Raw genomic sequence first — 25406 nt, forward strand, 5'->3', positions numbered from 1 at the left:
AAGGTTTTATACATAATTTTATATTTACATATTATACATAATTCCAATACATAAAACAGAAAAAAAAAACTGAACCATACCAAAGCTGCCATGTTTGGAGGGCTCTCCGCCTCACAGGCCTGACTGTGGAGCGGAATGAAATCTTTCTAGTTCCTCCCTCGGCCTCTGCAAGGGAATGTCAGTTTCTCATTTTAAAAGTTTGCCTAGGGGCGCCTGGGTGGCGCAGTCGGTTAAGCGTCCGACTTCAGCCAGGTCACGATCTCGCGGTCCGTGAGTTCGAGCCCCGCGTCAGGCTCTGGGCTGATGGCTCAGAGCCTGGAGCCTGTTTCCGATTCTGTGTCTCCCTCTCTCTCTGCCCCTCCCCCGTTCATGCTCTGTCTCAATCTGTCCAAAAAATAAATAAAAACGTTGAAAAAAAAAATTAAAAAAAAAAAAAAGTTTGCCTAATAAGTGATGTGGAAAAACACCCTGAGCTAAACCAAACCGACATGGGAACATGACCGGCATTCTAGAATTCTTGCATTCCTCCTCGCCCTATTTCCCCCAGCACTTGCTTTCCAGCATCTTGGTAGTGTGGTCGTCGAAATCCTGAGCCACAGATGCTCTTTCAAACACCGCCCCCCACCCCCGAACATATAATAGCAACTAAAACACTGATTGGGCATTCGCTGTGTGCTCGAGCCCAGCCTAAGCATTTTACTTGTATTATCTCATCAGAATCTCTCAGAATCCCTTGAGGTGGGCATCAGCATTTCCCACACTTCCCAGAGGAAGGCTGGAAACTCACTGACTACAGGGATTGTGTCTCTGTCCGTAGCTTAATCCCCATTTTCCAGAAGAGCAGCCAACAGTGTGTACATCAGCGGGTGGGGGGCAGCCTGGAAATCACTGCAGTTTATCAAAAGACTTCCCATCATCCCTGCTGAAAGGAAGCCCCCAATCTGGACGTTTCCTTGAAGAGTTCCCAGTCCAGGTGAGACAGAGATGGAAGGGCCACCGGGCATAACAGATCCCTCCCGAAGCAGGTATTTTCTACAGGAAATGTTGTATTTGGTCCCAACAAGTCCTTGCGGAAATGAATCCAAATGGTCAGAAAAATGTGATTTTTCAGGCTTTGAGAAGGAGAACAGGCCACTTTTTCTTAGACCGTGTTTTGGGCCCTTCCTTTTGGTTTTTTTGGGTGGGAGTAACATATACAAAATCAGAAGGCAAAATGGAAAACTAGGTGCTGGGAAGGAAGCTGGGAGAAGGAAGAAACGCTTGGGAGTTTCTGGATGACAAAAATCCACCTTCATCACTCGTCCCTAGTCTTGTCAAGGTGCCCATCCTCGGACAACTCGAGGTACACCAAGCTTTCTCCTCAGAGAGCCCCAAGTTTCAGGGCAGGAAATGGTCTTGGCCTGGGTGTCTTTGCCTGAGGGGAGCAGCACTGACACTTCCATCCAAGATGCTGGAAAGACAAAGCAGAAGTTCATGAGACACAGAGGCCCCAACAGCATTGACTGGGAGGTCAAGGCAGAGGGCGGCAGGCAGGGAACTGTCCAACTTGCCCCCCCCCCCCCCCCCCCCGCCACAGTGGCGGGTCACCACCTGGTGCACATCTGTGTTGTAGAAATGGAACTCAGTCTGGCCCAAAGGGAGAAGTCTCAGGATGCAAACAAGGCATTGAAGGGGAGGACATCAGAGAATTTGGGACTTTCCAGGGTGCAGAGTGTGGGAAGGAATTTGCTAAAATCAGACACACTAGGGAAGAAACCTTACGTATACAGAGAGTGTGGGAGAGATTTGGTAAGAAGTCAAATTTTACCAGGCCCATGTGGGCACAGTCACAGAGGAAACCAGAAGCCACAGTTCACTGGAAACAGATAGATACAGTCAGGAAATCTTGAAGTATCTGGGGAGTGCAAACATCACATTATTGCTTATTATTCGTCAGAGATACATAAGCCCACACTCTCTGGAGCACCCACGTAGGGGTAGAAAATGGAACAGTGAGCATAGATTCTATCTGTACACGAAATCTCCATGTGGAAAAATACTACAGAAACAGCACAGAGTCTGGACTCCTCAGCCCAGACTCCTCGTTCCAGTTGGGAAGAGACTCCAGTGGGCAGTGCTCCCCTGGATGAGGGGAAGGCGGAAATAACGGACAAGAAGCAGGCGGTTTTCAGCCACAGAGCTTCTAAGATGGAGAACACATGGGGTGTTCTTCTGTAGCCTTGCTCTGTTTGAGATTTCATTTCCACATACCAGCCCTGCCCATGTTTCCAAGGACATTGGGTTCTAATGAGTTTCCTTCTCTCCACCAGCCATGAGCTTGACTGAGAAATCTGTCTGCAAAGGCAGAGGTCAGGAAAGGTAAAAAAACACTGACCACAAGCCCAATTCCCCCCTGTAACCTCAACCCCTAAGAAAGAATCTTATGCTAACCTTGATGTTTCTTGAAGACAATAATCCTGTGCAGGGAGAGAAGGGTGGGTTCTGGAAACAGATGTGCCAGGTGAGGTGAGGGACATTTGACAGCTAGATTTCTTGGGGTGAGTGACCTCCGCCAACACGCTGGGGAACGCCCAGACCAGCGCTGATCTTTATTTGTCCAGCTGCCGACTGAACCTGTCCATCTAGGGGTTCTGTAGGCACATCTCCAACAAGTTTTCCATAGGACTCTTGATGTGTTTCAACGAAACATTTTCTTATTTCAATCTTCCACTGAGCTTTCAGTTTCACACTACAGGCTGAGCCTCACACCGGGCCCCACTCCTATACATGAACTGATAGGCAAGGATCATGCACAGCTGAGGTAAGCATCGAACATGAAAAGCCAAGAGACTCTTAAAGAAGAGCAAGGTGGGAGGATATCGAGACTAATTATAAAACTGTACATATAATTAGGATAATTAGGCATATATAATTAAGAAAGTGTGAGTTTTGCACAAGGATAGACAAATAGACCAAGGAAGCTCTGAAACACCCAGAGATGGCTGGATGAATGGATGAGAGGATGGATGGATGAACGGATGGACGGACAGGTGAGTAGATGAATGGGTGGATGGATAAATGGATGGATGAATGGGTGGATGGATGGATGGATAGATACCTGATGCCTGACAAAGAGGAATGCAATGAGACATGTAAAAGAATGTTCACAGCAGCACTATTTTTAATAGCCCAAACTGGGAAGCCCTCAACTGTCCATCAATATAATTGATAAGTAATGGTATTTATCCACAACTTATTTCATTGATGCTATATCAATACTATACAATATTAAAAATGAACACATTACAGCTATTCACAATAAGGTGAATAATTTACAAGCATACTGTTAAATAACAAAAGCCAAATACAAAATAATTCAAAGGGTGTTATTCTATTTGTACAAAGTTCAGAAACTAAACTAGGGTTTTGGGGAATATGTGCTTAAGTGGTAAAACTAAAGAAAAGCAAAGGAAGGAATTTTCAAAGAAGTCAATGTGTGTATAATTAAGATAGTGTGAGTTTTGCACAGGGATAGACAAGGAAGCTCTGAAATACCCAGAGATGGATGGATGGATGGATGGATGGATGGTTCAATGGGTGGGTGGATGGGTGGACAGATGGATGATGGATGGATGGATGGATGACTGGGTGGAGGGAGAGGGGTTTGGCTGGGAAGGCATTTGTGGCTTCTGGGGATGCTGGCATATTTTTTCTTGGCCTGGGTAGTGGGTCCATGTGTTCTTCCTTCATAATTATATATTAAGCCGTACATTTATATTTAATGCCCTTTCATGTGTGTATTATCTGTCACAAAAGAACTTCTGTAAACATGAAATACCAAAGGAAAAAAATCTAACAAAAGATACGAAAGTGGGAGGAAGGAGAATTGGAGGAAAGGGCCAAAAGGCACAAAATCCCAGTTATAAGATACTGACCTCCTAGGGATGCAATGTACAACATGACGACCATAGTCAACGCCACTGTGTGACAGACAGGAAGGTTCTCAAGAGAGTAGATCCTAAGCGTTCCCACCGCCAGGAGAAAATTATTTTTCTTTCTTCTTTTCTTCCTGCTTTTCTTTTTATTGTATTTATATGAGAAGATGGATGTTAGCTGAACTCTACTGTGACCGTTTCACAATATATGTGTCAAACCATCATGCTGTATGTACCTCCTAAGCCATACAGTGAGGTATGTCAACTATTTCTCAATAAAACTGGGGAAAAAAAGATATGAAAGAACTTTAAAAGAACAATTATTTTTCAAAAGTACCTAAACACATGATGATTATGGCTGCATAATGTTGAGTATTGTTGACACTATGGAACTCTACACTTAGAAATGGTTAAGATGGGGGGGTGCCTGGGTGGTTCAGTCAGTGGAGTGTCTGGGTCATGATCTTTTTACCCTGCGTCGGGCTTGGAGCCTACTTAAAAAAAAGGTTAAGATGGTAACTTTTATGTGTATTTTGCCACAATTAAGAAAAATTCCTAAACGCCCAGAGAGTGACCTAAGTACTAGGAGAGTGACCCCATGTGGACATTTTGGAGAAGTCAGTAAAGATATCAATTGTTGGTTATAGCATAACCATGGAATTCTTACTGATTTTTCCCCCTTGGAACTCGACAAGCTGACTCTGGGAGAAGAGGAACAAGATAGAAGATTTGCTCACCAGACATCAAGACTTACTTTAACACTAAAGTAATAAAGTCAGTGCCTTAAAATAATAAGTAAAGTAATAAAATAAAGTAAAAAATTAAGTAATAAAGGCGGGATAGAAGATCCACAGAAACACCCTGAGCACTCAGACACGAGCACGCACAGGGGAGGCACGCGGGTGGCCGTGCGATCACTGGGATGCTGGTTTACCAGGGAGTTATGCAAGGAACACATGCGGGGAATGTCAGGATGGCGTCATTCATCAGAGCAGAAAACCAGAAACAACCTGCCGTCTATGAGCAGGTAAGATAAAGAAAGTGTGGTATATTCCGACAACGGAAGGTAGCATAGTAGCAAAAACAGGATAAGTGGGGCTACCCCTATGGCTGAATCTTAGAACTCACGTTGAGCGAGGAAAGCAAGTCACAGATGACACAAGGTATGGTTCAAGAGCTCAGACGCAAGAAAAACTAAAAAAATACATTGTTTAGGGTTGTATAGCAATGTGATTAAAAAAAAATTATTTAAAAAAACTATTAAAGGGGTGCCTGGGCGGCTCAGTCAATTAAGCGTCTGACTCTTGATCTCAGTTCAGGTCTTGATCATGAGGGGTCATGAGTTCAAGCCCCACACTGAGCTCTGAGCTGGGCATGAAGGCTACTCAAAAAAAATAAATAATGAAATAAAATAAAATAAAAATAAATAAAATAAATAAAAAATAAATAAATAAATAAATAAAATAAAATAAAAAATAAAATAAAATAAAATAAAAATAAATAAATAAATAAAATAATTTTAAACTATTAAAAATGTGAAGGGTTGATGACCGTCCAGCAGGGGTGATGGAGAATTCTGGAAGGGAAGCCGGGTGGGCTGGGGGAGGAGCCTAAGGCAATCACCAGTGATGTGCTGGTTCTCGAATCGGGTGGGGGGGCTAAAGGGTCCATTTACTGTTATAATTTATAACTCACGTCTATGATGAATACACTCGTTAGTATGTGTCAATTATTATGCAATAAAAATGGAATAGCAAGAGAAAAGCGCCTAGACCTGAGCCGTGGGGAATACTAGCTTCTCCAGACAGGGTAGTGGAGAGGGGTGTGCACAAAAGTGTGAGGGGGTGCTGTCAGCGAGGTGGGAGGAGAGCCAGAAACTGCGGCATCTCAGAGGCAAAGAGAAGCTCCCAGAAGGAAGAGGGCTGTCCCAGGTTGTGGCTTCTAAGAGCAGGGCGGGAAGATGAGGACTGGAAAGCGTCCCGGATTTGGTCACCCAGGGGTGACCCCTGGGCTTGGAGGAGCAGTTCTGGGGGAATAATGGGGGACAGGCAGGAGCTACACTGTGGAGAGAAGGACCAGCAGAGGCCTAGGGAAGACAGCCCCTTCCTCAGTGGGGCAGTCACGAGGCCAAGACAAGGCGGCTGACTTCACCCTCCTCTGTACGGGCACCCCCACCCCCACTCTGTCCCTTCTCCCAGGAACAGCTGGTCAGAGGGGAACACGACTCCAGCTGGACATGCTATTCTGGCCGCAAGGTTGTGACTCTTCGGTCCAGCCAGGACTCCTGGGGGGAGGGAAGGGCCTGGTCTCCTGTCCTTATCCTGGAAGTCTGAACCCCGTGGGGACAGAAGGAGGAGGAAACCAGAAGGTAAGGGTATTGGGGTGCCTGGGAAGGACCCTGGGGTCCGGGCCTGGCCTGTAAGGGTCAGGGTCTCTTCCCCAAGCCAGGGGCCACCCTCTCTGGGTCCCACAGGTCTTCCTTCCCTACTCCCTGGGCAGCTGGACACCAAGCAGCCCTTGCTGTGTTCTGCCATGTGGACAGACACTGATTTGATCTCCGCAGACCCAGGTGGCCTGTAATGTCACATCTGCGGTGCAAGAACTGGCCTGGCTTCCTCCCAGCTGAGGAGGCCACAGCCGGCCACCCTCCCTTTGTTTGTCTTGGGAGGGGCAATTGCTGAGCAAACAGGGAAGGGAAATCCTGGATTCTGTCTCCTCAGCTTGATCAGCCGTTACCTAGGCCCGGAGGCCTCTGGGGCCTGCTCAGGCCCGGCTCCTTCCTGGCCTGGTGTGTGTGGAAAGGAGCTAGGGTGACTGGTGTATAGAAAACCCAGGGCTTGGCCTTGGTGAATGTTCAGACAAAATAAACCCCAACTCAGGAGCACAAACAGAAGTTCACTGAGCACTTACTGTGTGCCAGGCCCTGGGCTGGGCACCCCACATGTCAGAGCTCTCTGATGCAACCCAGCCACCATAGGAGGTGGGCATCAGGATCTCCAGTTTCCAGAAGAGGAAACTGAGGCTCAGGGTCAGGAAGAGAGGACAGTGACAGAGGTGGGATTCCCACCCAGACCACTCTGACCCCTACACTGTGCTCTGAACCTCAGTTCGGCTGTGGAGCAGTGCGGGGTGGTGAGAGGCAAGGCTTCAACAGGGGCCCTTCCCTTCACCTCTCTTTTTTCTCCCCCAGAGACTGTGCAGTTATCCAAGGCTCCAGAGCCGGCAGGTGGAGCCCTTCCCATGGCTGAGCTCCTGCCCCAGCTGCCTTGGCCCCCATCGGTGGAGGGTGGTGTCCAGGACTCAGACTCATCAGTCCCTGCAGCCGAGTGGCAGAACCAGCAGCCACGAGATGGCAGGGCAGAGGGCCCATCCCCTGAGACCTGGAGGCTCCCGGAGGTGCCTTCCATTCACATAACACCATCCAGTGATGGAGAGTCACCCCCTTGCACCCCGATCCCCCAGCGCCTACGGCTGCCGAGGACCCCAGACCTGGAGAGTCTACCCCAGGACAGGTCAGACCCCGGTGTTGGGACAAAAGAGAGGTGCTCTCTCTCTAGGGACTCGTGCTCGAGGGTGGCTGACACCGTCCAGGTGCAGGAGCTGAAGGTCAGTTGGACTGAAGTTGTGAAATAGGTACACAAATAAAACCAGGCAACTGGGACTATGTGTTGAGACAACTGATTCTGAGCTCCCTGCTCTCAGCAGAGCACCGCCTATTAAGGGGACACCCCTTTCGACACACCCAGTGTTTCTCCTTCCTTTTTTTTTTTTTTTTAATTTTTAAAAATGTTTATTTCTTTTTGAGAGACAGAGAGAGAGAGAGAGAGAGGCAGGAAGAGAAGGAGACACAGAATCCCAAGCAGGCTTCCTGCTGACGGTGTGGAGCCGGACATGGGGCTCGAACTCACAAACTGAGATCGTGACCTGAGCCAAAATCAGGAGTCGGAAGCTTAACCAACTAAGCCACCCAGGTGCCCCTCTGGTGTTTTTCAAACTGTGGATCATGACCATTTAAGGGCCGTGAAACCAAGGTAGTGCGTTGCGAACAGAACTTTTTCCAAACAGAAATAGGGTAGAATTTAAAATACAATGTATGAGGCATAGTGAATAAGCGGGGTTTCCTGCAACTTTTGTGACATTACATGTATTTATATATATATATATATTATATACATATTACAGGTACTTCTTGTACTGGAGACCAGTGTAAAAGGTATGTCTTGCTGTAGCTCATGGGAAAAAAAGAAAAAAGAAACTTAAACAAAACTTCTGTGAATAAACGCTGCCTCTGGCACAGGGAGACAGGAACTGAAAGTTCAAGGCTGCAAGGGGAAAAGAAGAAAGAACTATATTGGCTCTGAGTAGAAATACCCACTGTGGTTTCTTCTAACAATGGATGCTAGATAAGAGTTAAGGTTTATGAAATAGAGCTCTGTGTATCAGCGTGGAGAAAACTCAGAAACAACGATGATGGAGAAAACAAGTTGCAAAATGATACAGTAGGAGACTAATCGTGTGTATCTTTCAAAAGACACTGAACAATAGGCTATATTGTTGACAGATGCATCCTGATGTCAAAGAAAGGATGAGAAAGGGGACAGGAGGAACACAGCTTCAGGGATGTGGGTACCTTGGGGGTAAGACCAGAGGACAGAGGGATGGGGAACTGGGCCTTTGGCTGTGTCTGTAACAGTTTATTTCTTTTAAAAAAGAAAATAAGATCTGAAATGAAAATGGCAAACTATCCACATCTACCGTCTATGGATGGTGGGGATGATCGTTTTATTTTTTTTCCAGTTTGAAATAAATATTCCCTAATTAAAAATTTAAAAGTATTTCAAAAGAAGAAACAGGTAAAGAGAAGTTGAGGTGACCTTTGAACGATGGGGGGGGGGGGTTAGGAGGCACTGGCCCACCATTCAGTCAAAAATCCAAGTGTAACTTTTGACTCCTCAAAAATTTAGCCACTAATAACCTACTGTTGGCCAGAAGGCTTCCCTATAACACAAACAATCAATTAACACGTATTTTGTACGTTACCTGTATTATATACTGTATTCTTACAATAAAGTAAGCTAGAGGAAAGAAAATGTTTCTAAGAAAATCATCAAGCAGACAAAATACAGGTGCAGTACTATACTGTAAAAATATCCATGTGTAAATGGATTCACATAATTCAAACCCATGTTGTTCAAGGATCCACCTGTATAGAGAATGACAGCAATGAAACAGAGGGGGATGGTGGAAGGAGCGCCTAAGATCCGAGAGAAGAACGCAGAGGAAACAGCAAGTGCAAAGGCCCGGGTAGGGGTGGGGGGTGGGGGAAGTGTCTGGTGAGCTAGAGGAAAAATGGGTGGTGGGAGGGAATGCAAAAAAAGGAGGAGGAGGAGGTGAAGTCAGAATGGTGACAAGGGCCACCAGGTCCTTAGATTCTGTGGGTGGAGTGGACAGGGATTGCTGAGAGATTGCATGTAGGTGTGAGGGAAACAGAGGGGTCAGGGAAGATGGAAGTTTTGCGCCGGCCATCCACCAAAATGGAGAAGTGGAGTGGCTTTTGGGGCGGGAGGGGGGGGTGGGGGGGGCGGTGCGGGGAGATGCTGCAAAGGTGCGGAGAGAGATGGGAATGGAATTTTTTCAAGACTAGGAACAGAATGTCATAGGGAAGGGTGGGGAGTGCTGAGGTGCCTCCGGCCAGGAGCTGTGAGGTTGGACTCACGTTTCCGTGTCTTCCTGCAAGGAGCCCGGGACACCAACAGACAGCCCCACAGGGATGGACGCAGGTTACCGCGTCACAGCAGGGCTGTGGCCAACTCTGCAGCCTACCCGCTGCGTGACCTGGGCCAAGCCACTTCCCGTCTTTGAGGAGGGGCTTCCCCATCTGTGAAAGGGCTGCTGTCCCCCACCCCAGCGCTGCCCCATGGGAAAGCCCCTTACCACACAGTTCGTGGGATCTCCAGGACTGGGGTGACTTGCCCAAGGTCACGACACAGCTAAGAGCCAGGCAGGCTGGATTCTAACTTGGTCTGCTGACGGGGACTGGGATGGAGAGGGGTCCCCAGATGTCGAGGACCTCCTGGGCCAACACTGGGGGGCGGGGGGGGGGGGACGGAAACGGATGGGAAGAGGGAGGCGGCCTACGGGCCCCACCCCGTTCCCGCCAGAGGCCGTTCTTCGGTGCTCGCAGCCCCCACCCCTCCGCTTCCCAGAAACTTCGTCCCACCTCTCAGGTTCCGCCCCGGGCGGCCGGCAGCTCCCGGCCGGGGGCAGAATTGGAGCCGAAGACCCTCTCCGGGTACCAGAGGAGAGGGTCGCAGCCGGTGCCAAGGCACTGCCATGGCGGGGTTTCCTTTGAATCGACTGTTCCCCTTTCTATCCTTCTCTCTCCTCTGTTCGTTTCTCTGCCTCCTCCGATTCTCAGTCTCTATCTTTTCTCTTCCTCTCTCCTGTTTCGGTATCTCCGGCGTCCCAGCTGCTCCTCTCGGTTCCCCGCGTCGCCCTCCCTCCCCCGGTGCACCCCCCTCCCTTCCGCGTCCCGGCATCTCCAACTCTGGCCGCGGGCCTCCCGCTCCCGGCCTGGCGGCGCCCGCCGGGCCTCCCGGGCCTAGGCCAGCCCCCGCCGCGGGGTGCCGGCCCGCGCCCCTCCCCCCGCCCCTCCCCCGCCCGGGTCCGAGGGCCCTCCCTCTGGGCCGCACCGCCCCCCTTCCCGCGCAGGCGGGGGCGGCGCGGTGACGCGACGGGGCGGGGGCGGGGGAGGGAGGGGTGAGCTGACGCTGCGGCGGCTCCCGCTGCTCCGGGGCTCCGGCCTTTGTGCGGGCCGCGGGCGGCGGGCGGCGGGCGGCGCGGTCGGGTGGGGGCGGCGGCCGCGGAAGGCGAGGCAGGTGCCCCGCGGGGACGCCCAGCTCAGCCCATCCCCGCTCGGCCGGCCGTGCCCTGCGGCCGGGCGCGCCCGCCGCGCCGCATCCATGTTTGAGTAAGGACCGGGGCGCGGCGGGCGGGAGGACCGGGCCGGCCGGCCGGAGGCTCCGCGCGCTCGGCTTGCGGGTAGCGCGGTCGGAGCCGAGGCTGGGGGTTGGGGCTCGCGGGGTCGGCGAGGTGGGGGGGGGTGGCGGGCGACCGGGTGGGGGCGGGGAGGGGGCCGGGGCCGCCCTGGGGGCAGGGCGCTGAAGGCGGGGAGGCTCCAGGGCTGGCTCGTCACTGACGGGGCGCGACGCGCCGGGGTGGCGGGGCTTTGGTGGGGGTCCCGGGCTCATCCCGCGGGGAGCGTGGCCTGCGGGGAGGGCCCCGGCCTAACTGGCCGCGGCCCGGGAGGAGAGGGGTGAGCGCAAGGCCGACCCCGGGCTTTGGGCCTGGGGTGGAGGCTGGGCGGACTCTAGCCCCCGCTGGCCCCCTCGCAGGCCACCGAGCCCCGGGCGGGCCCGTGAGCAGCCCCTCCCGGTCTGGGCCCCCTCCCACCGCCCTTGTCTGTCGCGGGGCTCCGTGAGCCTCGGACTGTCGATGGTGGGGGCTTCGTGCCTGAAATTCTCTGGGATTGCGGGCCCAGAATTGACCTCCTACTCCCTGGGCCCGGTATGTTTTCCAGCATGAATCGTAGGTGTCTTGGAAATGTGTGTACGCGTGCCTGTATCCCTACTGTGCATCCTCTTTGTGTGTGTAATTTACATCAAACTCCATCTGTGGCTCCATGTGTTACTGTAAGTTCCCTGAGGATGTCTGACAGTGACTCTAGTGTGTGTCGGGGGGGGGGGGGGGGGGGCTCTGCGTGTGTGCCTGTGACCTTCTGTGGTCGTATGTGTGTGAAGTATTATCACATCCCGTCGGACCTGTGCATATCTGGTTGTGACTTTGGAGTGTGTGTACATGTGTCTGGGTCTCCTAGTGTGCAGACAGCTGTGCTCCTCCCTGGTTGAGTGTGTGTGTCTGTGAAATTTTCCTCTCATTTCATCTGTGGCTCCAGGTGTCACTGCAAGTTGCCTGTGTGTCCAGTTGTGACTCTGTGGTGTGTGTGCGTACGTGTCTGGGACGGTGCTTACAGCTGTCACTTTCTGTCTGGGTGCCTGTAATTCATCTCTGAATGCATTAGCTCTTTGTACAAATGTAAGTTACCTGTGTGTGTCCAGATGTGACATTGTGTGTCTGGGGCCTGGCATATGTGGCTGGATCCCCCTGGAGTTGGGGGGTTGTGCCTGTAATTTACCTCTGATTACATCTTTGTGTGAAGGTTCCGGAGTGTATTCATATGTGACAGTTTTGCGTGTGCCTAGGCTTTGTGTGTCCAGCTGAGACACTCTGGGGCTTTATGTGTGTGAAGAGCAAGAGGAAGAAATCCCCTGTGGCTTTTAGTGGGCCCGGGACCCTCTTTCCTGAGACCTGGGGTGTACCCTTGACTCTCGAGCAGTAAGAACTGGCATTGTTCCCCTGTTGCAGTTGAGAAAGCACATCCCACATGTTATTTCAATACCTGGCCACTGTGCTATTAAGATGTGGCCGTGACCTCCTGGGTCCTTCATGGCTTTGTGAGTGTCTGGGTTCTCTGGTGGTGACATAGCTGGCACTTCCATCCCTTGCCACGTTAGAGCAGGCCTTCCCTTTGTCTTCCCCACCAGTTGGTGAACATCGGGAGAGTCGAGCTGAGCCTGTGACTTAAATTTACTGACGTTGTTCCTCTGCGGCTGTTCTACTTGTATGGCGCTCTCTGTAGAATGTGATTTGCTTTCACCTCTTTGAGACTTCCTCGAGGCTGTATGTGTGCATGTAATTTATCCGGGACTTTCCATGGTTTCTGTGACCCTCTGCAGCTGCATGTATGCATCACGCACATGCATGTGTGTGTGACGTCTGGGACTTTGTGACTGTAGCGTGCTTGTCATGCTGCAGCTGCGCGTGTCAGTGCTGGCACACTGTGGTCCTGCGTGAGGGTAACATACCCTGATACCGCTGCCATGTGTGGGCTCCAGGTGTCACTGTAAGTTGCCTGTGTGTCCGGTTGTGACTCTGTGGTGTGTGTGCATATGTGTCCGGGATGGTGTGGGGTGGGGGAGACTTCTTGCACCGTGGGGAAGTACGGTTGCCCGTGATGCTGGCTGTGTGGGACCCACACCAGGTTTCCCTTTTATGCACACCTGCCTGTGCGTCTGTTCCTCTGTGACGAGAGCTCAGGGCTGTTTAGGCCCAGGAAGTCCGTATCTGCAGGGGCAAAACCCGGTTCTCTTCCGAGTCCCTGCCCCCCCCCCCCCCCCCCCCCCCCCCTGCCAACGGTCCTTCAGCCAAGACGGGCTCTTCCCTTCCCTCTGCTACAGCCTGTCTGGTTGGGCAGCCTCAGGGCTGTGCCTGCCCTCAAGCACTTCCTCTTCCTCCTACAAAGAGCCACATCTGGGGGTGAGAGACCTGCCCCGTCTGTGTGTTATTGGACCTGTTACTGGCCTAGTCCTAAGGACCAGCCCCCTAGACCTGGGGCTGTGGGAGGGTAGGACAAGGGGAGAGGGTCTGCATTTTAGGGTAGAGAGGTGAGAAAATGAGACAGGGGAGGAATGTGGTCACCCCCTCCTTCAGAACCCTTGCATAGCTCACCAGTGCCCTCAGGGTGAAGCCCAAGCTCCTGACCAAGGTTCGGGGCCTGCAGGTGGGCCTGTACCCTCCTGTCCTCCTTCCCCAGCCCCGCTGGCCACCTCAGTCCTCCTCAGACCTGCCAGGCTCTGTCCTGTCCCTGAACTCCATGCTTCTGTCCCTAAAACAGTCTTCCCCTGCCAGAGCTGCCCTTTGTCCTCAGGCTCAGCTCAAGTGTGCCCCGCACTCCACCCACCCGCCCACTTAGCCCTCATTTATTTCTGTGGTCCTCAAACCTGAACATGCACCAGTCTCCTAGGCCCCACCTGGAGGTGGGTCCTGGGTCCCCGAATCTGCATTTCTCACAATTTCCTGCTCTGCCGGTGCTGCGAGCTGTGCTGCTTTATAGCACAGACCAACGTCTGAGATCAGCGTCTTCGTTTGCATGTTTTCTTGTCGGTCGTCTCTGTTCCCCAACCAAATGTCAGGTCCCTGCAGGCAGGGAAGGTATCCGTTTTGCTCACTTCTGTGTCCCCAGTGCCTGGCACAGGGCACATGCTCAGTGCATGCTTAGTGAATGGTGGAGCTTGGGGGTCAGTTTGGGCCTTGAGCCCCAGGCTGAGGTGTTTATATGGTGCCTGTCGGGGTCAGCGTTTGCATCTTGGACACAGGTGTGCTGCGGCGATGGCCGGTCCTTGTCCTCATTTTAGCCCTAGTCCCTACTGATCAGAGCGGAGTGCCTTCCACGCGCTGGGCTTCATGTGTGCTTGACCCTTGAACAACACAGAAGTTAGGGAGGGCTGATCTGCCGCGCAGTGGAAAATTGCTGTGTAACTTTTGACTCCCCCAAAACGTAGCTACTTAGTTTCCTGTTGATCTGAAGCCTTACTGATAACATAAACCGTCGATTAACACGTTATTCTGTTTACTGTCTATATTATATACTGTATTATATTATTACGATATTGTATTATTACAATAAAGTAACCTAGAAAAAATGGTATTAAGAAAATCATAAAATGGGGCGCTTGGGTGGCTCAGTCTTAACCGACTCTTGGTCTCAGCTCAGGTCTTGATCTCGGGGTTGTGAGTTCAAGCCCCACCTTGGGCTCCAGGCTGGGCGTGGAGCCTACTTAAAAAGAAAAAAAAAAAAAACACCATAAAGAAAATGCATGTACAAGAGTGTACTGTATCTGTTGAATGAACTTCCCATAGAAGTGACCCCGTGCAGTTCAAGCCCATGCTGTTCAAGGGTCAACTGTATATTACCTCACTTTCTCCCCCAGACAACCCTGTGAGGTGGATGCTATTATTATTCCCATTGTATTCAGGAAGGAGCTGAAGTACAGGAAGGTGCAGACACTTGCCCAAAGTCACACAGGGAGCAAGTGGCCGGGGGTCACTGAGGGGTTGGGCAAGTCTCACACTGGCTTGAATCTGGGTTCCCTGAGGGGCAGGAGAGGGTCAGTCATTCATTCAGTCCACAGGGAGCAGATGCTTTTGGAGCACCTACTGTGCCTAGTTCTAGGCAGTAGGGATGTAGCTGGAAACAAACCCCCTTCCCCTGTGGAGCATGGAGAGAGAGATTCCAGAAGTTCAAGTGGGGGAAGGGCTGAGGAGAAAGAGGAAGAGGGAGGAGGTTAGAGAGGCGGGGAGTGTGATTTCAATAGAGAGTTGAGACTTGGAGAAGCATCCAATGAGCAGAGACCTGAGGAGGCTCGGGAGCCCTCCAGACATCTGGGAGGAAGGGCGTTTGGGCAGAGGGAACAGCCAAGGCAGGAGCTGGGGAAGAGTGAGCAAGGGGTTGATGACAAGGTCCAGCCCTGGGCTTTTAGCTGGAGTCAGGTACAGCGGGGTGTGGGGGGGTTCCCACCTGACTCAGGTGTTCACAGGCCCCCCTCTGGCTGCAGGTGGGGAGCAGAGCACGGGAAGGGGGTAGGGGTCAGGGAGGTCTGGGAGAAGCCAGCTCCAGTAGTCCAAGGGGAACGGCAGTCACTTGGGTCACCACCTATCTCATTTATTTATTTACTTACAATTTTCTTCCACAAATTCACAAGTGTGACATGAATGCCTACCCTGGGTCCTGGTCCAAGCAATCCTGGAGACAGAGCAGTGACCGGGACAACAGGCTGGCCACCAGGGAGCTCACGGACCTGTGGGGGAAATGGAGCTGTCACCAGGCAGTGACAGCCCAGGAGTAGTCAGGGCTGGGATGGGGGAAGCAGAGGCAGAGTGGCGGTGGTGTGGTGGTTCGGGAAAGGATGGGAGCTGCCAGGGGTCTGTGGGAATGGGGACGCACAGCAGGGAGGCTCTGTCCAGGGGGGGGGGGTGGTGAGCAAGAATCCTGGAGGATGCACTTGAATTCACTAGGTGAAGAAGGCAAAGGGCAGTCTCCACTGTGAGAACAGCGTGTGCCAAGGCTTGGAGGCAAGAGAGGGAAGTCTGAGGAGCCCCGAGTAGTCCAGGGACTTGGGATGGAGTAGATAGAAGGCCCCCAAGGTAGAACCCTGCCCTGACTTAAAGCAACTGTGCAAGGGGCCCCTGGGTGGTTCAGCCAGTTAAGTGTCTGACTCTTGATTTCAGCTCAGGTCATGATCTCCTAGTTCGTGGGGTCGAGCCCTGTATTGGGCTCTGCACAGACAGTGTGGAGCCTGCTTGGGATTCTCTCTCTCCCTGCCCCGCCTCGCGCCCCCCCCCCCCCCCCCGCCAAATTTTTTTTTAAAGTAGCAGCCGTGTTTCCTTGGACAAGTGGTTTGCTGCTTTATGCCTCAGCTTCTTCCTCTGTAAAGCAGGGATGGTGATAGTGTCATGTGCACAGGGTTGCCGGAGGAATAAGTAATGATACAGAGAGCTTGCCGGAGTCTTGGTACAGAGCCAAGTGTCCCTCTGCTGCTCCCGCTCCAGCCGGTGCACAGATCGTTCGGGTAGTCACCATTGTTTGTTGGGAGCTCACTGCGTGCTGGGTACAGTTTTGGGTGCCAGGGACACAGCGGCAACCAAGACCTCCTTAATCCACACAGTTGGAGGCAACAATAGGCAAACCGAATAAGCCAACAGGAAGAGTTGAGGTAGTGTGAGGTGGGCTTCGGGGGGGGGGGCTGAGCCCCCAGGGGAGGAGGAGCATCTGAGCCAAATAAGACAGAATCTGTTAGGCTGGGCTGTGGAATGATGTTTTGCGCAGAGGGAACGGAAGTGCAGGGGCCTTGATGTGGGAATGCTGTCGGTGATGCTTAGGGAAAAAAGGAGGCTGGGGTGGCTGGAGTGGAGGGTGTGACAGGCCACAGCAGGGCCTTGGGTGCCGGGGGGGGGGGGGGGGCTTGGCCTTTACAAGGAGGTCCCTGACCTGACTCGGGTTCACCCTCTGCAGGGGGGTGGGGATGGGGACAGGGGGCCCAGGGAGGGGCTGCTGTGGTGTCTGGGAGGGGGAGGGTGGAGGCTGGGCTAGGGCGCTGGAGCAGGGGAAATGGGCATAATAGAAATAACGGAAGTAGATTTTGGAGGTAGAGCAGGTGGGACTTGCTAATAGATGAGAAATGAAGAGTGAACAGGAAAAATAAGACGCTTAGGCTTTTTAGCTGAAGCAACAGACTGGAAAGTGGCTACTCCATAAATGTTCCTACGAATGAATTGATAAGTTAATTTTAAAAATAGACCTCCCTATGTGCCAGGCTCTACTAAAAGCACTTTATACGTGTTGATTGACTTGACTGTCCAAAGAAGCAGATGAGGACAAGTATTATCTCCCCTGGATCACGGATGAAGTCACCGAGGTGCAGAGTTAGGGAACTGCTCGGTCACCCTGCGAGAAGGGGAGAGAAATTTGTGGGTGGGCATCAGCGGGCTCGTGTGTGGCCTCCTAAAATAAGCCTGTGCCCGCACCTAGCCTGTTTTTTCCCCCTGATGCCCCTCTTTTCCTCCCCCAGCACCACCCCCCACTCCGGCCGGAGCACGCCGAGCAGCTCCCCGTCTCTCCGTAAGCGGCTGCAGCTCTTGCCCTCAAGCCGGCCCCCACCTGAGCCTGAACCAGGCACCATGGTGGAGAAGGGGTCAGACAGCTCCTCAGAGAAGGGTGGCGTGCCTGGGACCCCCAGCACCCAGAGCCTGGGCAGCAGGAACTTCATCCGCAATAGCAAGGTTGGTGCAAGCCCAGGTCGGGTGGGGAGAGAAGTGGAAGGGTGGGGGAGTTAGGGGCTCATTCTGACGCTGCTCCTTTCTCTTACAGAAGATGCAGAGCTGGTACAGTGTAAGTGCTGGGCAGGGGGCTTGCTGGAGGGGAGCGAGGGAGGGGGGCAGGTGCTGGGCCGGGAGCCCCAGGCTGTAGCAGTCAAGGAGTGGGTGCGGGGGCCAGCTGACCTAGGGCCACATTTTGTGCCGCTCCTTACTTCCTGTGTGACCTTGAGTGAGCTGTTTAACTTCTCCGGGCCTGTTTCCTGAGAAACTGTCCCCACTTTTCAAGGCTGGAGGGAACACTCCCTAAGAGTCCGTGGTGCTGGTGGGTACTTGCTGCAGGGCCTGGCTTATGTGGAAATCTACGAATGACAGCTCTCGTCGTGGTTAGTTTTGGGTTATGGGCAGTGGAGGCCAGACGTGAGCTAGACTTGAAACCGCAGAGAGCTTGTCTGGGGATGAGGAGACTCGGGCTTCTGGGGGCTTTGTGGGGCAGAAGTAGGGGTGTGAACCCACATCCGGGTACTCACCTTCCAAACTCCCCCAGATGCTGAGCCCCACATACAAACAGCGGAACGAGGACTTCCGGAAACTGTTTAGCAAACTCCCTGAGGCTGAACGCCTCATTGTGGGTGAGTCCTGACGCCCAGACCCAGTACTGGGCCGGGCCCTGGGTTCCCAGCTCTGCCCTCCCGCCTCTCCCCGCTCTCGCTGGCCAGCACAGCGTGTGTGACTCGGGTGTCTGCCGTCTCTCCCCTCGGCCGCCTCAGATTACTCCTGTGCCTTGCAGCGCGAGATCCTCCTCCAGGGCCGCCTCTACCTCTCTGAGAACTGGATCTGCTTCTACAGCAACATCTTCCGCTGGGAAACAACAGTGAGCCGACTCAGGGTCAAGGAGGGGCTCCGGGCGGTCTGGGCCCTGGCCTCTTCTGACTGGCCTTTCGTCTTCAGATTTCCATCCAGCTGAAGGAAGTGACGTGTCTGAAGAAGGAAAAGACAGCTAAGCTGATCCCCAATGCCATCCAGATCTGCACTGAGAGCGAGAAGGTGAGCCTGACCACCTGCTCGGGGGGCTGTGGTCACTGGTCTTAGCCAGCCCCTCCCGCCCCAAACCCTGCTTATTCTGCACCCTGAACTCTCAGATCCCTCGCTTTCTCTTGACCCCCTTGCCATTCCACCGGCCTGGCCTGGGCTCCTATCACCACTGACCTGGAACCCCCACACCAGCCCCTCGTCTCAGTCCCTGTAGTCAGTCTGTCCTTTCACACAGCTGCTCGGAGATAATATTATTAGTAAAATTCTTCCCTTGTGAGTTCCCATATCTGTCAGCTCAGATGCCCCCTCTCCTTGGAAGCCTCCCCTGACACTCCATTCTGTCCTGATGATTGTTGCCTCATGGTCCCAAGATGGCTGCCTCCCACTAATGACTCAGAAAGGGAGAAGGGAACGGTGGGAAGACTTCACAGCCGACTCCCCTTTGTGTTTTGTTGGTCAAACATGGATTGGGTGACCACCCCTACTGGCCAAAGGAGACTGGGAAGGTGCCCTGGGCTTCACCCCATCACAGCCCAACCACTTTGGGCCATACCTGTCTCTTGCCCTGGACTGTGAGTTCCGGGGGCAGGGCCGGGGGCCGTGTCCTCAACACAGTGACTCCAGCATCGTCCACTGCCAGGCTGGGCATAGGATAAATATTCTGTGGAGTGAATGAAGGGGTGAATGAACGGATGCATCAGGATGGAGATCCAGGCCATGTCTGTCCCCCACCCCATCACACCCCTCTCTCTCCTGCAGCATTTCTTCACCTCCTTTGGGGCCCGGGACCGCTGCTTCCTCCTTATCTTCCGCCTCTGGCAGAATGCGCTGCTTGAAAAGGTGGGTCTGGACGGGACCTGGATGGGGGATTAGGGGAAATCATGGAGCCGGGAGGGCCAGAACTTGGGGAATGGGCACAGGCCTGCCGTACCTGCGGCATCTATGGACTCCGCCAGGGGCCACCACGGGCCCTAGTGCCAGGCCTGTCCACATGTACGTGTATCCATGGCCTTTTATTCACTGTCCACAAATCAAAACTGCTCTCAGCTGAGGGAGGTATCTTTGTATGTGTGGCTGCAAAACCTCACCTGAGCTAGCGTGGTTATTTGTAGTCTGTATCAGCACTGATAGAAGTTTCTGCTAAGATGAAAGTATTCTCCATCCATGCTGTCAAAATATGGTAGCCACTGGCCACATGTGCCTGTTGAACTCTTGAAAAGTGGATAGTGTAGCTGAATGTCTGCATTTTAAGTTTTAATTCATTTATACTTAAATGGCCGCATGTGCTTCTTGTATAGCTCAGGCCTCCATTTATCTCAGTGTGACTGTTCATGTGTTTCAGGACAAAAAATATCAATGTGCATGACTGAGGTACACCTTAGGTATAATTGGAACTCAATATAAAGTTATAATATCTATCCAATATAGAATATACCAGTGTTCTCAAACTGTAGGGCTTCAGGAACCTTTTATCCTCTTTTTTTTTTCAACTTTTTTTTTTTTTTTTTGGGACAGAGAGAGACAGAGCATGAACGGGGGAGGGGCAGAGAGAGAGGGAGACACAGAATCGGAAACAGGCTCCAGGCTCTGAGCCATCAGCCGAGAGCCTGACGCGGGGCTTGAACTCACGAACCGCGAGATCGTGACCTGGCTGAAGTCGGACGCTTAACCGACTGCGCCACCCAGGCACCCCTATCCTCTTTTTTTAAAATAATTGTGGACGCCAAAGAGGTTTTGTTTAGGTGGGCTATGTCTACCAATATTTACTGTATTAGAAATTGAAACTGGGGAATTCTCAAACACAAGAATACAGGAGCACTTATTGCATTGGGCCCTGGAAAAAGGCAGCATCCCATGTCATGTAGCCTCTGGAAAATTCCACCGTGTACCAGGATGAGAATAAAAGTGACAAAAGCAAGTAGCGTCTCGTATTGCTAGTAGCGCTTCACATACTTACGAAAATAATTTTGGTGTCGTGGATCTCCTGGAAGGGTTTGGGGACCCCCAGAAACCCTTGGGCCACACTTTGAGAACCTTTGGTGTATACCGCACTGAATACTAAGCATAATACAGTTATCGTTATTGATACCGTATTGCTATATACAGTATAGGCACTGTATTAGCTTTTTTAAACCCCCAAACTGCTTAATTTTGAATTACATCTTGCCCCACAGGTTTTGAGTAAGGGCTTTTAAACTTACCCCATCCTTTTTTTTTTTTTAAAGTTTATTTTTTAAAAAAATTTTTTTTTTTTAACGTTTATTTATTTTTTTTGGGACAGAGAGAGACAGAGCATGAACGGGCGAGGGGCAGAGAGAGAGGGAGACACAGAATCAGAAACAGGCTCCAGGCTCTGAGCCATCAGCCCAGAGCCCGATGCGGGGCTCGAACTCACGGACCGCGAGATCGTGACCTGGCTGAAGTCGGACGCTTAACCGACTGCGCCACCCAGGCGCCCCTAAAGTTTATTTTTGAGAGAGAGAGTGAGCACATAAGAGCGGTGTAGGGGCAGAGAGAGAGGGAGAGAGAGAATCCCAATCTGAGCTGTCAGCGCAGAGCCCGATGTGGGGCTCGAATCCACGAACCATGAGATCATGACCTGAGCCAAAATCAGGAGTCGGACGCCTCACCGACCGAGCCTCCCAGGTGCCCCTGGACTTCCCGCCTTCTGATGGTCTGCTGGGCGCCAGCCTGAGCAGACCCTCCCACAGTGCCCACCGTGGTTGCATGAGTTTACGTAGGATACAGTCGACTGCAAGTAACCGAAAACTCACCCAAACATGCTTTAAGCAAACAGATACTGAGTTCATAAAGTAATAATAACAGCTAATACTTATGGTGCTACTGGATGCCAGGCGCTGATCTGAGCATTACATGAATTAATTCACCTTATCTTCACAACCACCCTACGAGGCAGCGTGGTCATTACCTGTTTCACCAGCGAAGCATGGAGCGATAGACTTGCCCATGGCCACAAGGGTTTTTGTGTGGCAGAGCTGGGGTTCTGACCTGTTGCGGTTAGGTTCTATCTCCAGCTGACGCTCATGAAACTAGAGGTCTGGAGGCAGGCAGTCCAGGGTGGATTTGAGGGCTCCCCCATGTCATCAGGGACCCAAGCTCTTGTTTGTTCCTCCGTACTATCACCCTCTGCATATTGATGTTTTGTCCACATGCTTTTTGCCTCGTGGTTGCAAGATGGCTGCTACAGCTATAGGCATCATGCCCTCACGTGAGTGTCCAGATGTGAAGGAGAAACAGGTGGATAGAAAGGGGACTTTCCTTTATCAGGGAGGGAAAACCCCCTTTAAAGGGGGGGGCTCTGCACTTCTTTGGCTAGAACTGGGTGACATGACTACCCTCAGTTGCAAAGGAAAGATGGAAAACTTGATGTAAGCCAGTTATAATTTATCCCTAGGGGTGGGGAAGATTCTCACCCCAAACACATTGGGGTTCTGCCGGCAGGGAGGGAGGGTGGATAGGTGTCGGGTAGGCTGTTCCTGCTGGCCTGCGGCACCCCAGAAGGCCAAGCCTGCTTCTCTGGCTGCACTCCTGTCCTGTCCCCTTGGGGTGGCTCCAGCCATACCCGTCCTCAGGGGCCACGGTGCTGGAGTAGGAGCCTGGGGAGGGACAGTGCAGCGGCAGGGTCTCCAGGGAGGGTGGGGACAGAGGAGGCTTCAAAGCTCAGGGCCTGGAGCCAGCCTGCCAGCGCTGGGATTCCAGCCCCATCCCTGAGGAGCTGAGTGACCAGCAGGTCGCTGAATCCCTTCAGATAGGGACATTCCCTACTTCAGAGCTCCAGGGCTGAGCCCAGAATCCGTGCTCAGTCGGGTCAGCTCTTGTGGGGCAGACCCGTCCAATGGTTAGCTCCAGGGTGCCAGACCGGCCCCTCCCCGGGACCCATCTCAGCCCCGCCACTTGAGCACCTCTGCGCCTCAGCGTCACTGCCTTAAACTGACGGCGTTAGCGCTTCACAGAATTGTTTTTGAAGATTCAGTGAGTGCGCGGGAGGGGGTTGGAAGAGTGCCTGGCGCCTGGTAACAACTCAGTGGATGGCCGCCCCTGCTGCTGCTGCTGCTCTTAACTTTTACTACCATTTCGTCGTCGGCCTTGCCGCTCTGGCCAGGAGCACTAAGGAAGATAGGGGCAGGATGGCCTGGCGGAGGGTGCGTTGGCTCTGGGGTCCGGCTGGGTTTGAATCCCTGGGTCGCCCCCAGTCAGTTGTGTGACCTCAGCCTGTAGTTTCCCCTCCCTGGGCCCCCATATTCTCCTCTGTAAGTCTGGGGATGCTAACCTGTAGACGCGGGAGTATCGTGAGGACCCAGGGGGAAAGTCCAGATGGCCCTGGCTCCTGGTGCCGGACCTTTTGGAGCCAGATTGGGTGAGGGCTGCCCCCTTGTGGACGCCGGGGGAGCGCCGCGTGGGAGGGCTGGTGGGGACTGGGCTCAGAACAAGGGTTCTGGGCCCAGAGAAACTCAGGCCAACCCCATGTCCTGCCTGGCCAGACACTGAGTCCCCGCGAGCTCTGGCACCTGGTGCATCAGTGCTACGGCTCAGAGCTGGGCCTCACCAGTGAGGATGAGGACTACGTCTGCCCCTTGCAGCTGAACGGTCTGGGGTGAGTCAGAGGCTGGTGGCTGGCTCCTGGGGTGGGGGGAGACAGAAGGGGCTGTGTGCAGAGCTCCTGGGAGTCCCGGCTGGACTGAGGTGGGTGTACGGTCCGGGCGACCAGGAGGATGTGAGGGGTCTCAGAGATACAGCCATCTCACACCCTCCTTTACCCCACAGGAACCCCAAGGAAGTGGGAGATGTGATCGCCCTGAGTGACATCACCCCCTCTGGGGCAGCTGACCATAGCCAGGAGCCGAGCCCGGTGGGTTCGCGCCGTGGCCGCATCACCCCCAACCTTTCCCGGGCCAGCAGCGATGCAGACCACGGGGTGAGCGGAGGATGGGGGACAGAGAGGATGCTGATGGCGAGAGAGGGGAAGGCGGGTGGTGGTGTCAGGGAGAGGGACGGACTGAGGGGGGCGGTGGGGAGTGGATGGATGGAGGGATGGGATGGACCTGAAAAGATGGCAGAGAAAACGGGGAATGAGAGCGATCAGCTCAAGGGCAGACAGACAGGGAAAAGCTAAGAGACAAAAGAAGCAAGGGATGGATGGACGGATGGACAGATGGACGTACAGATGGACAGATGAAGTAGGAGACAAGGCATGGACAGGATGGACCAGTGGGCAGGAGGGGCATCAGAAGGCTTATGGCCCAGGCACCCAAGATGGGCCTGGTCGGGACTGAGGGGGGCCCTTATCCGGGCAGCCCCAGGGCCCCTTGTGACATGCTCAGCTGGAAGCTTTACGTGCCCACGTGACCCTCCAGCGTTGGTTTCCCTACAGCGCTGAGTCCTTATGGCCAATGTGGGTACACGGGGGCCCTCGGGCTGGAATGGCGGTGGGACAAAGCTGGATTAAGCCCTTTCTCTGCAGGCAGAGGAGGACAAGGAGGAGCAGACAGACAGCCAGCCCGACGCCTCCTCCAGCCAGACAGTGACGCCGGTGGCTGAACCCCCGAGCACAGAGCCTACCCCGCCTGATGGGCCCACCTCCCTGGGCCCCTTGGACCTGCTGCCCAGTGAGGAACTGTTGACAGACACGAGTAACTCCTCCTCGTCCACAGGGGAGGAAGGTGAGACAGGTGGCCCGAGTCCTTCTCTTCGGTTATGTGTGATAAACCTTACACAGGCTGGCGTTAGCAAGGGATTTGCTGGCTCATGGGACTGAAATCCGGGGGGTGGGCAGGCAGGTAAGGCATACAGATGGCGGTGTTAGAAATCTGTGTGTCTTTAGCGGTGCTTTGAAGGCAGCAGAGCAGAGCAGATGAGAACACAGACTCTGAAGCCAGATTGCCGAGGTCCAATTTCTGGCTACACGGCTTCCTAGCTGTGTAACTTAGGCGGATTGTTTAATCTCTTTCAAGACTTATTTTACTTACCTGAAAAGTGGGTTGGCAATAATCATACCTACTTCCTAGGGTTGGTGTTAAGGACGCTAAAATGAGTTAACATCCGTGAAGAGCTCAGGCCCGTTAGTGTTGGCTGCTGTCGTTGTTATTATTATGACTATTTTCATTTTCTGTGTGCCAGCTTCGTTCACAGGTAGCCTCTGTGTTTGTGGGGGCACAGAGAGCCCCAGCCCCGCCCCAGATAAGCCTAGTTGAGAAGAAGCACGCTTTTCCCAGGGGCTGCACCAGAAGCTCTAGGGTTGGCTCTGTTTGGTCCAACTTGGGCAACAAGCCCAGCCCGGAGCCAATCACTGTGGCTGAGAGCCCAGGCCCACCCCTGAACCAATCCCGGTGGCTGTGACTGGCTGACCCTGGGGCACATGCCCACCCTAAAGCCAGCCTGTGGCTGAAAGGGGCCGAGGAGTGGGCGCTCCACTTGCGTTCAGCCCTGGAGGGTGGGTCTGTCCGTCCACCGTACGAAGCCTGGGAGGCAGGGGAAGGGGGCAGCCACCCAGAGCCGCTCCAAGGTGGGAGGAATGCGTCATCCACTGCCCTTCTCCGTCACCCAGCTGACCTGGCCGCCCTGCTTCCTGACCTCTCTGGCCGTCTGCTCATCAACTCAGTCTTCCACGTGGGTGCCGAGCGGCTCCAGCAGATGCTCTTCTCGGACTCGCCCTTCCTGCAGGGCTTCCTGCAGCAGTGCAAGTTCACAGGTCAGGGGGCTGAGGCTGCACAGGCACGGGGCGGGGGT

At 53.3% G+C, this 25406-nt stretch overlaps 1 protein-coding gene and 1 long non-coding RNA gene across 6 annotated transcripts in view; one reads left to right on the forward strand and one right to left on the reverse strand.

Moving 5' to 3' along the window:
• On the reverse strand, nucleotides 1-10404 carry LOC147573532 (uncharacterized). Its single transcript, XR_015245160.1, has 3 exons — nucleotides 10135-10404; nucleotides 9849-9998; nucleotides 1-1450 (listed from the first exon to the last, which is right to left on the reverse strand). It is a non-coding gene; the product is annotated as an uncharacterized LOC147573532 (long non-coding RNA).
• Nucleotides 7112-25406, forward strand: part of GRAMD1A (GRAM domain containing 1A) — a 25093-nt gene continuing 6798 nt past the window's right edge. The window contains exons 1-11 of one of the 5 annotated variants that reach the window (XM_086690909.1): nucleotides 7112-7426; nucleotides 17381-17591; nucleotides 17680-17700; nucleotides 18172-18256; nucleotides 18395-18498; nucleotides 18576-18671; nucleotides 19419-19499; nucleotides 23162-23274; nucleotides 23445-23595; nucleotides 24142-24340; nucleotides 25225-25368. In XM_086690909.1, the coding sequence (XP_086547035.1) occupies nucleotides 7155-7426; nucleotides 17381-17591; nucleotides 17680-17700; nucleotides 18172-18256; nucleotides 18395-18498; nucleotides 18576-18671; nucleotides 19419-19499; nucleotides 23162-23274; nucleotides 23445-23595; nucleotides 24142-24340; nucleotides 25225-25368 (1477 nt within the window). In that variant the 5' untranslated portion in view covers nucleotides 7112-7154. Of the gene's footprint in view, nucleotides 7427-10182; nucleotides 10207-10677; nucleotides 10885-11173; nucleotides 11481-16249; nucleotides 16382-17380; nucleotides 17592-17679; nucleotides 17701-18171; nucleotides 18257-18394; nucleotides 18499-18575; nucleotides 18672-19418; nucleotides 19500-23161; nucleotides 23275-23444; nucleotides 23596-24141; nucleotides 24341-25224; nucleotides 25369-25406 lie in introns of those variants that run through there. The other 4 variants (XM_086690905.1, XM_086690907.1, XM_086690908.1 and 1 more) reach the window with 4 other exon arrangements.

Source organism: Puma concolor, chromosome E2 (assembly GCF_028749965.1).
Source record: "Puma concolor isolate L17-30 chromosome E2, mPumCon1.1.hap2, whole genome shotgun sequence".
Taxonomy (NCBI): Eukaryota; Metazoa; Chordata; class Mammalia; order Carnivora; family Felidae; genus Puma; species Puma concolor.